Consider the following 12,271-nt stretch of genomic DNA (forward strand, 5'->3'; position numbering starts at 1 on the left):
CTGGCAGGCCTGCACATCACTGCTAGAGTATCACACCACAAAGAAATGTAGATCTGAAACTCATGTTCAAAGTTTCTGGGAATCAGGACACAAACAATTAAAGATTATTATGAGGTTTGGATGATATGATAGCAAGATAAATCTTAACCCAAGGTCAACAAACATCCTATGTAAAAGGCCTGTGGGTAAAAATGCCACACTTTGTAGGCTATATGTGGTCTCTGTTATATATTCTTTTTTCTTCTCTTTTACAACCCTAATAATACAAACATTCTTAGCTTTTGCAAGTTTGGGGCCAAATGGGGCTGGACTTAGTCCTCAGACAACTGTTTGTAGGACCCTGCCCTATCACAGAAGCTCCCCAAATAGAATAATGCAAAAAATTAAAAAGAATCACCTCCATGCATGTTTAAAGGCAAGCCAGAGTGAGAGCAGCTGCTGGATCCTTCAAAGTGCATGGAAACAGTAGTCAGCCTCTCCTGGGCTGATCACATCTGACACTGTTAGCTCTCTTCCTTCTGCCATATACAACTAAGGCCACAGTTTCTGCAGTCAGACGATCACATTAGCCAATGCAGACTATGATACAGAGACCCTCTCGTGGCACTCAGCTCCTTACAGGGATTTACTCCATTACATGCTGTAACCTAGACAAGCAGTGTGAGCACACAGAGAGGCAGGCACCGTCTCACAGAGTTTCTGTTGGCATTTAGGTGTGTTCCCTTCTTGACTCATTTTCTTCAAATACTGTGTCTGTAAATGTGTTTTACATATTTGTGAACCAAATGATTTCACTAAACACCATAACATAACCACTTTCCATCTTTCCATAAAGCTAAACAAAACAAGTACAATACAATGCTATTTAACTGGGGAGAGTCTTCACATTTTATATAATTATTCTCTGAGATAATTATATAAAACAGAAAACCCAGCTCATCTGAACGAGCCAACTCTCACTAAACATTTTAGGAAGGTGTTTTCAACGGAGACCTTCCACAGCCCGCTTCAACTTCAGTTTATTTTAGTGTGTTTACTGTGTCTACCACAGAGCCTTGTCCATATTGCAGAACCAGTAACATAAGCATAGAATCAGAGACCACACACACCTAGCCAAAAGCTTTTTAAAAACAGAAATGTTCTTTTTTCCCTTCAGACAGAGAGACAACAGCAAGGGAGGGAGGGCTCTAAGCAGAGAGGTAAGGTCTGAAGCACTTCTACTCCTGCCTTACCTGCACGCATGTACGTATCTTTGGATCATATGAAAAGACCTTAGGAATCAGTGTCCCTTACCAGTGCCAACACATTCAGAAATTCTCTTGTATCAAAATGTAGCAAAGTCCGAACATAAGGATAGACTTCTTCCTCAGAGGATGCTTCCACAGAATGCAGGCGAATCAGAAACTCAAAAACCTAGGGTTAAAAGCGACTGTGCATTATTTTCTACCACCTTATGTCTTTCTGGAACACGGATTCCCATGTGGAGAAAACAAAGGCAGGCTGAATACACTGTAAACTGCCACCATGTGACACAATGTCTCTCTTAAATCCCCTCGTAACCCAAATGTTAAAGTTGGCGACAGTGTAGACTCTTGCCCTTACAGTGGAGCTATGTGTAATGTTCAACAATCTGTCTGCAGTCATTATGCTGGCTAGCTTTGTGACAACATAAGCTAGAACAACTGAGAGAAAGCCTCCATAAGGCCTGGCTGTAGGCAGCCTGCAGGGGCATGCTCTGAATTAGTGGCTGGTGGGGGAGGGCCCAGTCCAAGGTGGGTGGTCCCACACCTGGGCAGGTGGTAGTGGGTTCCATAAAAGCCAGTGAGTCAACAGCACTCTTCCACGGACTCTTCATTGCCTGCTGCCTCAGGTTCCTGCCCTGACTCCCTGAGTGATGGGCTGGGCTGTGTAGGTGTAAGCTGAAATTAACCCTATCCCATCCAATTGCTTTTGTTGATGCTGTTCATCACAAGAAGAGAAACCATCACTGAATGAGTCATAATAAGAGATGCAGACAATAAAAATGCCATAAAAATAATACTCACCTGGTTTTTAACCAAGGGGACAAGATCTTCAGGAATGTCACCAAGAGGGTAGGCACGACCTGCCAGGCAACAGCTAGAAAAAAGGAAGAATAGATCTGATGCCTCCATTTCTCAACCCTGAGATTCTGCTTCTGTCATGACATAGACTCAACTTTTGCCAGGTCAGGTTCAAAACCAGATCACTACTGTTTGGCAGGCGGCTAAGCACAGAGAGGACAACGGAGTGCATATTTCAAAAGGCCAGAAGAAAGGTGTCAAAAACCAATGGTAAAAAGGCTGTAGTGATTGGTCCAGAAAATAACACATCATTGCCTTCACAAATGAGGTTTAAGCCATGAATGGGGCCTCAAGGTCCCTCAAGGCAGAAAGAGATCATTAGACAGAAATAATAACAATACGGTGATCTAAACATGATAAGGTCTTAGAGGGAAAGAGAGGTTTCCCTTTAAAGCCCACCGAGGAATTTCATTAAAAGAAGAATGAGAGAAGGGGAGAGAATGACAGAGAATAAGGCCTGCCAGGCGCCCCCTGGGGACAGCCCAGAAGCAGTGAGCTTCCTGTCCCCTGCACTCTTGTCCAGTCCAGAGCTTGGCCTGCACTCCTGGAGGTCTTCTGGCACCAAGTAAACCCAGATGGCTAAAGGCCAATGAAAGGACGAGAGCCACAGCAACATACCTCGACCAGAGCCCAGCTGTCCTACCACAGCTGAAGCATGAGAAAGTGACCTTAAGTCCGTCCAATCTTATGAAGATGACATGGCCTTTAAAAAGGAAATGAATAAATCCCTTAAAGAAATAAAGGAAAGAACAATCAAATAGTGAAGAAAATGAATATAACTGTTCAGGAACTAAAAATAGAAACAATAAAGAAAGCACAAACTGAGGGAATCCTGAGGATGGGAAACCTAGGTCAGAGAACAGGAATACAAGAAATGGAAAAGAGAATCTCAGGCATAGAATACTCGATAGAAAAATTAACACATTGGGTCAAAAAAAATGTTAAATCTAAAAAGTTCCTGACAAGAAACATCGAGAAAATCAGTGTTGTGAAATGACCAAACCTAAAGATTCCCAGCTCAAAGGTTCAGAAAATTTCCCTAAAAGAAAGAGATGCCTATAAACATACAAAAAGCTTACAGAAAACCAATTAGATCAGAACAGAAAAAAAATCTTCAGCCATATAATAAACAAAACACTAAATATACAGAACAGAGAAAAATTAAAAACTGCAAAGGATAAAAAAGCAAACTAGCACATAAAATACCTACCCCCCCACTACCACTACAAACATCAAAATGACAGAAATTAATGAATATTCATGATTAATCTTGCTCAACATTAATGAACTCAATTCCCCAATGAAAAGACACAGGCTAATAGAATGGATGGAAAAACAGGATCCATCATCTGCTAAATACAAGAAACACACCTCAGCATCAAAGATAGACCTTACTTGAGAATAAAGGGCTGGAAAAAGATTTTTCCAAGCAAACAAACCCAAGAAACAAGATGGGCTAGTCATTCTCATCTCTAGAGACTTTCAACTAAAATTAATCAAAAGAGATGGGGAAGGGCATTTCATACTCATCAAAAGAAAAATCCACCAAGATGACGTCTCTATGTATATCCCAAAGACAAGAGCGCCTACATTTGTAAAAGAAACATTACTAAAGCTTAAATCACAAATTGAACTCCACACATAAATAATAAGGAGATCTCAACACCCAACTCTCATTAATGAACAGATCATTCAGACAGAAACAGAAAAATGATGAAATTGACCAATGTTATGAATAAAATGGACCTAACAGATATCTACAGAACATTTCACCCAAACACAAAAGAATATACTTTCTTCTCAGAACCTACAGAACCTTCTCCAAAATTGACAATATACTTGGTTACAAAGTAAGTCTCAAAAGATACAAGAGAATTGAAATAGCCCCCTGAATCTTACAGATCACTGTGGATTAAAGCAGGTCAGCAACAACAAAAATAACAGAAAACTTACAAATGCATGGAAACTGAACAACTCACTACTGGGTGAAGGAATAAATAAAGAAATTAAAGTCTTTCTAAAATTCAATGAAACTTACAGGATACAATAAAAGCAGTGCTAAGTTAAGTTTGTAGTACTAGATTTCTACATAAAAAAAATTAGAGAGATCTCATACTATTGACAACTGAAGCACAACTGAAACCTCTAGAACAAAAGGAAATAAACATACCCAAGAGGAGTAGATGGCAGGGAATAGCCATTCAGGGCTGAAAACAATAAATTAGAAACCAAGAGAAAAATAAAGAATCAATAAAACCAGAGTTGGTCTTTTAAGAAAATCAACAAGATAGGTAAGCCCTTAGCCAAACTAACTAAAAGGCAGAGAAAGAACATCCAAATTAATAAAATCGTAAATGAAAAGGCATTTATAACAAAATATACCAAGGAAATCCAAAAAATCATTAGGTTTTACTTCAAAAAACTATATTCCACAAAATTACAAAATTGAAATGAAATGATTTTCTTGATAGATACCACTTAACCAAAGTTAAATCAGGATCAGGTAAACAATTTAAATAGACCTATAATCCCTAAGGAAATAAAAGCCACACACACACACACACACACACACACACACACACACACACACACACACACACACACCAAAAGCAAAGCCCAGGGCTAGATGGTTTTAGCATAGAATCCTACAAGACTTTCAGAGAAGAGTTAATACCTATACTCCTCAAACTATTCCACAAAATAGAAGCAGAAGGAACACTGCCAAACTCACTCTATAAGGCCATAGTCATCCTGATAACTAAACCACACAAAAGACTCAACAAAGAAAGAGAATTTGAGACCAATTTCCTTTATGAACATTGATGTGAAAATACTCTCAAACCAAATCCAAGAACAGATCAATAAATATCAACAACCATGATAAAGTAGGCTTTATCCCAGAGATGGAGGGTTCAACATATGAAAATCCATCAACATAATCCACCATATAAGCAAACTGAAAGGGAAAAAAAAGTACATGATTATCTCATTAGATAATAATAAAGCCTTTGAAAAGTCTTGGAGAGATCAGGAAGAGAAGATGCTTTCATGAACACAATAAAGGCAATTTATAACAAGCCAACAGACAACATCAAATTAAATGGAGAGAAACTTAAAGCAATTCCACGAAAATCAGGGACAAGACAAAGCTGTCCACTTTCTACATATCTATTCAATATGCTACTTGAAGTTCTAGCCAGAGCAATAAGACAACTGATGGAGATCAAGGGAATACAGATTGGAAAAGAAGAAGTCAAAGTATTGCTAATCGGAGCTAATAGGATAGTATACATAAATGACCCCAAAAATTCTACCAGAGAACTCCTACAGCTGATAAACACCTTCAGCAAAGTGGCAGAATACAAAATTAACTCAAAAGAATCAGTAGCCTTTTTCTATACAAACAGTATATGGGATGAGAAAGAAATTATGGAAACAACACCGTTCACAGTAGCCATAAATAATATGAAATATCTTGGTATAACTCTAACCAAGCAAGTGAAAGACCTGTATGACAAGAACTTCAAGTCTCTGAAGAAAGACACTGAAGAAGATATCAGAAGATGGAAAGATCTCCCATGCTCTTGGATCAGGATTAACATAGTAAAAATGGCCATCTTACCAAAAGCAATAGACAGATCAATGCAATTTCCATCAAGATTCCAACGCAATTCTTCACAGACATGGAAAGAACAATACTTAGCTTCATATGGAAAAACAAAAAATCTGGGACAGCTAAAACAATCTATCACCATCCCTGATCTCAAGCTATACTACAGAGCAATAGTAATAAAAATCGCATGGTATTAAGATATAAACAGATGAGTTGACCAATGGAATCAAATCAAAGACCCAGAAGTAAACGCAGACATCTACAGACATTTGAGTTTTGACAAAGAAGCCAAAACTATACATCAGGAAAGAGAAAAAGCCTCTTCAACAAATGTTCCTGGTCTAAGAGGGTGTCTGCATAGAGAAGAATGAAAAGACCCCATATCCATCACCCTGCACAAAACCCAGGTCCAAGTGGGTCGAAGAGCTCTGTATAAAACCAGGTACACTGGATCTGATAGAAGAGAATGTGGCACTTGAGTGCACTGGCACAGGAAACGACTTTTGTGAATAGAGCACAATAGCTCATCAATTGATCACTAAGATCAACAATAAATGGGACCTCATGGAACTGAAAAGCTTCTGTAGGGCAAAGGATACCATCAAAAGGACAAAATGGCGGCCTACAGAAAAGGAAAAGACCTTCACCAACTCTTTGACAGAGGGGATGATATCCAAAATAATAAAGAACTCAAGAAATTAAACATCGATAAACTAAATAATACAATTTAAAAATGGGTTACAGATCTAAACAGAGAATTCTAGATGGTGGGGGGAATATCTAACCGCCAAGGAACACTTAAAGAAATGGTCAACAACCTTAGTCATCATGGAAATGCAAATGAAAACGACTCTGAGATTCCACCTTAAACCCATTAGAATGACAAAGATCAAAAACTCAAGCAACAGTTCAGGCTGGTGAGAATGTGGAGCACGTGCTAGTGGGAGTGCAAACTTGTAGAGCCACTTTGGAAGTCAATGTGGCAGTTTCTCATGGAAACCAATCTACCTCAAGACCCGGGTATACCTGGACATTTACGCAAAGGACACCTCATCCTCTCACAAGGACACTTGATCAACTATGTTCATAGCAGCTTTATTCGTAATATCCACAAACTGGAAACAATCTAGACGTTCCTTAACTGGAGAATGAATTTTTAAAATGTGGTAAATTACACAATGAAATACTACTCAGCTATTAACAACATGGACATCATGAAATTTTATGGCAATTAGATGAAACTAGAAAATATCCTGAGTGAGGTAACCCGGACCCAAAAGGACATACATACATGGTATGTAAGTGGTTATTAGCCATAAAGTATAGGATACCCATGCTATAATCCACAGACCCAAAGAAGCTAAGTAACAAGAAGGTCCTAAGGGAGGAATGCTTGAATCTTATTGAGAAGGGGAAACAGAAAGATGTCAGGGATGGATAGATGGAGGGAATTGAGTGGGAGAGAAGGTGGGAAGGAGAACAGGAGGGATCAAGTATGGGGAGAATGGAGTGAGAGGGAACTGGAATCTGTTGGTGGGGGACAGGCATCTCCGGGCTGAGCCAGAAACCTGGAATAATGGAAACTGCGAGGAATCTATGAAGGTGACTGTAGGAGGTGACTATTAATAATATTCTGCTATACTTGCAGACAGGGGCCTGGCATAACTGACATCAAAGAGCCTTTGCCCAGCAACGGACAGAAACTGATGCAGAGACCCACAGCAAAACATTAGGCAGAGCTCAGGGAGTCCTGTGGAAGATGAGGAGGAAGGATTGAAGGAGACAGAGAGGTTAAGGACAATACAAGAAAACCTATAGAATCATCTAATGTGGGCTTACAGAGACTGAACTTAACCAGAGAGCATGCATGGGATGGACCTAGGCCCCCTGCACATAACTAACGAGTGCAGCTCAGTCTTGTCGGACCCCTAAGAGCAGGAGCAGGGGCTGCCTCTGACTCTGTCACCTGCCTCTGGATCCCTTTCCCCTAACTGGGCTGCCTTCTCTAGCTTCAATGGTAGAAGATGATGCTAGTTCTGTTACAATTTAATATGCCAAGGTGGACTGATATTCATGGGAGGCCTCCCCTTTTCTTAGAAGAAATGGAAGAAGGAATGGGAGGGGGGAGGGGAGAGGGACTGGGAGCACAGGAGGGAAGGAAATGTTAGGATGTAACATTAATTAAGAATAAGAGAAAGAGATACCATGAGTGTAGTGAGAAGGGGCAGCCAGAAGTACCTCTACAGACCGACAGCTTCCTCTCTGGCTGTCTTCATCATTGGTCCCTGAGGACTCTTGGGCCAATCACCAGAAGAGTGGAAAAGGCTGACTTTCTGTGATCTTTTAAGGGATGAGAAGTCTCAGAGCAGCAGATTAGACCTGACGGGGAGCACGGTGGAGCCAGGAACTATAAATTCAGAGTTAACAAGTCACAGCACAGACAGCTTCTTAACTCCCCATTCCAGGGATGTCTGGGTGGACTCAGCCAATGGGGTCAGGCCTAACAGTGCAGGCCCGTTTTCTAACGAAAAGCTTTTGAATATTTTCACCATAAATCTTCAGGAGAGAATTGTGTTAACTCGTTCCTTAAACATTTATCAAAAACATCACAGTGTGGCCCATAGACATGCATAATTTTATGTTTTCGTGTGTTGATTCACAGAAAAAAATAAAAGACGATACTTGGTTCAGAAAATGTGGGTGATGGGAGGGGGTGGCACCCCATATTCTGCAGGGCACACAAGGACAGCAGTTAAGGGAGGACTCCACCAAATGCTTCAGACTTGGTATCCAGAAAGAACCTAACGGTGCCATTCAACTACAGTTTGCCTGCTAGAGACCTGATACTCTGAGACGTCAAACCAGAGGACTCTCAGTGGTGGGCATTTGGAAGTTAGTCATGGTAATGAGCACAGAGAAAATCAATGGCTGCCTTTAAGGAGTTGGCATCTGAGAAAGACTTTGCCCTGTGGCTTCACCTCTGAATCAAAATTTCTTTTTTAAAAAAAATAATTAGTGGTTTGACTTCTGAATTATTTATGAACATCTGAATATCCCTCTTAATTAACTTTTTGGGGTGAGGCAGGATCAACTTTACACCTCTATGAACCTGCCATTAATTTTTAATAATAGAAACAACTTGGTAACAGATATTCCAGAGTTTAAAATATGATAATGAGGTACTAGGTAACTGTTGCTATGTTCTCCCCACTGACAAGTTAACTGGCCCCAGCGTCAACCCCAGAATCTACCCCAGCATCTACCCCAGAATCTACCCCAGCATCTACCTCAGCGTCAGTCAACCCCAGCTTCTACCCCAGCATCAACCTCAGTGTCTACCCCAGCATCAACCTCAGCATCTACCCCAACGTTACAGAACTAAAATGATGCCTGAGAGGGTCTGCCACCTCCCCAACCTTCCTGCCAAGCAGCTACAGTGGCCAGTTCTACCCACACTGAACCCTCACACTCTACTGGAAGGAACGCTCTTCTATGGGTCAAGATGCAAACGGTGGTTTTGCCTCTGTCACTAATGTCTCCATGACTTAAACAAGCTTCTTCCTGCATATGTAAAACTGGGTAACACACATCACCCAGACTTTCTGAGAGTAAAAGGTCTCTCGACCACTAACACACCTTTCTATGTTGTAAGGACTGCCCTATGCACTGAGGGGTATTAGGTGTTAGCAGTGTGCTTGCCTTCAGGGCCTATCAGGGGTAACGCAAAATGATATTGCCAGACATGGAACCTCCTCTACATAGTATGGCTTTGAGAGAATGAAAAACACTACACAGACTAAATGCTGTTGTACCATTCTAAACGTGGGGGGTTGGGAGGACGCAGTTACAAACACATCAAACCTCTCACCTGATGTAAACACAGAGAAGGGGGATACACATCAGAACCTCTTAGCCGATGTAAACATGGGGTGTGGAGGGGACACACAGTTACAGACACATCAGAATCTCTCACCTGATGTACACCAGAAGCTTGTTGCCCATAACGACTTGCTCATCTGAAACAGAAATAAAAGTACTTAGCAGTTCTCTTTCCAACCCTGACAGAACTGTGACATTTACGTGGGAAGACCCTCACGGTTGGCTTTAAGGTGAACTAAATATATTCTTGCATAAAACTGAGATAACAAATTACCTCACTTTTTACTTTCCCTCTAGATTGTATTTGAAGACACGTGTAGACACGTGTAGACACGTGTCGACCCATGTAGAGCTGCGCAGATGCTTATCTACTGCTGACGGCCTGAGAAGAGGGGATGGGAAGAAAAGCTGATGACCTGTTGATCGTGGCCAATTACTATTAAGATGCAGTTACAGTGAGTACTTATGGGTCACCCACCTCCCACAGCGCACAGGTCTCAGGAGGCCGTGTTTCCAAATGTTTGAAGTAATAAACCTTGACTAAATAGCCTATTTTAAACTATATTAGGAGACTCTGTCATTTGTGAGGCTTTTAGAGCACCAAAGATAATTAGATGAGCTCTCAGCCTAAGGGGTAAAGGTAGCACACATTGGAATACATCAATAAAGTGAAGTGATTGGGATGCTTACGGAGCAAAGATTACAGCAAAGCTCTGTTATTGGTAATGAAGAAAGGGATCTGGAGTCCTAGACACAATGCAAGTAAGAAAATGTCCTTATCTTATAAATACTAAAGTCTGTGACGTTCTACAAATAAACCTGAATTTCCCGACAAATGCTGTTCAGATTTTTCAGTGCTATGTTCCATATTCATTGATGGTGGATTCATGTGGGAAAACCAACGTTCAAGTCTACATCAATACAAGGTTTTTGGCTGTAATGAGATATAAACTATTAAGACTAAACAAAATGACTCCTGTCCCATCATTACAGAGAGGAGGTGGGGGAGGAAGGAAGAAAAGAAGGAAAGAAGGAAGGGAAGAAAGAAGATGGGAGGAAGAAAGAAAAAGCCTACAAGCCTGCATTTAATACACAAGGTAGCTATGAGACCTAGATGCTAACAACCTGAGGGAATGCAGAGTCCTCTTCTCCTGTGAGGCCTCTCCCTGAGAGTCAGTGCACACCAGATACGACAACTCAGAAGGATGGTCTGGCCTGAGGGAGTGATGGAGGATGATGTCAGGAATGAGGGCTATTGTGGCAAAACCTTCCTCTAATGAATAAAGATTTCAAGGAACCAGTCACTGGGGGAGTAGGTAGGACTTCCAGGTGGAGAGAGGAAGAGGGGAGGCAGGAGAAAGATACTGGCTTTTTGGATGGGGGAGTTGATGGAAGCCAAAATGTAGGTAGGGACCCCCCACCCCCACCCCGTTCAGGTTCAGGTGGCGGATCCATTGGGATCTGCTACTGGAGAATGTATAACTTGTATAAGTTGTATAACTTGTATAAGTTGGTGAGGTGTTTTCCTTCATGTGGAGACTCAACTGGGTTCCAGGGAAAAAGGTACGGTGGCAAAGCGTGGCTTTGCAAGAAGTGCACCCCAACTTGGAAGCGTGGGGCTGGTGTGGCAGCGACCGCCAGGAGAACTCGGTGAGCCAGGTGGAGAGATTTCAGAGCTCCGGGTCAGGGAGTCTGCAGGGCTGAGAACAGGTCAGCCTGTCTGCCGGTGGTAGTGTGGGATTCATGTTTTTTATTCCAAGCCTGTGGCTACATGCGGAACACCAGGACCAATCCGGCAACGCTCTTACGAGACCCATTCTTAGTACACTGCCCAATGAAACGAATGAGGGAATGCCCGATGGGGAAGACAGCAGGGCCCAGGGTCTCCATACAACGGTCTTTTTCTAGACTCAGCGCCTTTCTCAGGTGCTGCTCTTCAGGAGCTGTGGAAACAGTCATTCCTACGGCTAAACATTCCCTGCTGAGGCACTGTTATCTCCGAACGCTAAGGAGACCGTTTCAAAAGGTAAAATGGAGGATGAGTATGCAAGGGTTTAAAAGTCCAACATGTCCCTGGAATCTCAGCACTATCGCACACACAAGATCTGTCCACATCCAGGAGGGCCAGAGATAGCCCTACTCACACCTGGAGGCCGACTCTGAAGCCCCGCCCACGAAGAAATAAAGGGCAAAGGAAAACTCCTGAGCAAATAAAGCAAACAGGCAGGTCGCTCTCACAGGTCCCTCTGACCTCTGCTAGACAGACGAGTACACCAGGAGGGGTGTGGCCTGATACTCTTGGGTATGGTCGGTCTTAGAGCCACGATCTTCCCGTTCTACCATGAGGTCTTCCGACATGTGCTTCTGCCCTTGTGGATGGCTGCTGTGAGGTCCTCACAAGTCCCAGTCAGGTCAGCACCATACTCCTAACTCCCAGAACTGAGGACTTGGGAAGAGTCAAGACAACTACTGAAGCAAGCACAGGAAGCCAGAACAGATCCTCTATAAAACACGCTGTCTGCCATGACTTGGTCTGGACTCTACCTCCCTCCCTGCTGAGCGGGTGACAACCGAGATTGTGGGTGGCGCTTTCAGAAGGAAAGGTGCTGCGAACGATATGGTAAGATACAGCATGTGCTCTGGAGGACGCAGCAAAGACAAACAGAAGAGCGCCATC

At 42.2% G+C, this 12,271-nt stretch overlaps 1 protein-coding gene across 7 annotated transcripts in view; it reads right to left on the bottom strand.

Annotated features, from left to right (window-relative positions):
* The window catches only part of Vps8 (VPS8 subunit of CORVET complex), a 234,143-nt gene that overhangs the window by 137,155 nt on the left and 84,717 nt on the right, over nucleotides 1–12,271 (bottom strand). For all 7 annotated transcript variants that reach the window (XM_063270364.1, NM_001427620.1, XM_063270362.1 and 4 more), the window contains 3 exons: nucleotides 9,689–9,731; nucleotides 2,046–2,118; nucleotides 1,294–1,413 (listed from right to left, as the gene is read on the bottom strand). In XM_063270364.1, coding sequence (XP_063126434.1) covers nucleotides 1,294–1,413; nucleotides 2,046–2,118; nucleotides 9,689–9,731 — 236 coding nt within the window. The remainder of the gene's footprint in view (nucleotides 1–1,293; nucleotides 1,414–2,045; nucleotides 2,119–9,688; nucleotides 9,732–12,271) is intronic.

The sequence above is a fragment of the Rattus norvegicus genome, chromosome 11 (assembly GCF_036323735.1).
Source record: "Rattus norvegicus strain BN/NHsdMcwi chromosome 11, GRCr8, whole genome shotgun sequence".
Taxonomy (NCBI): Eukaryota; Metazoa; Chordata; class Mammalia; order Rodentia; family Muridae; genus Rattus; species Rattus norvegicus.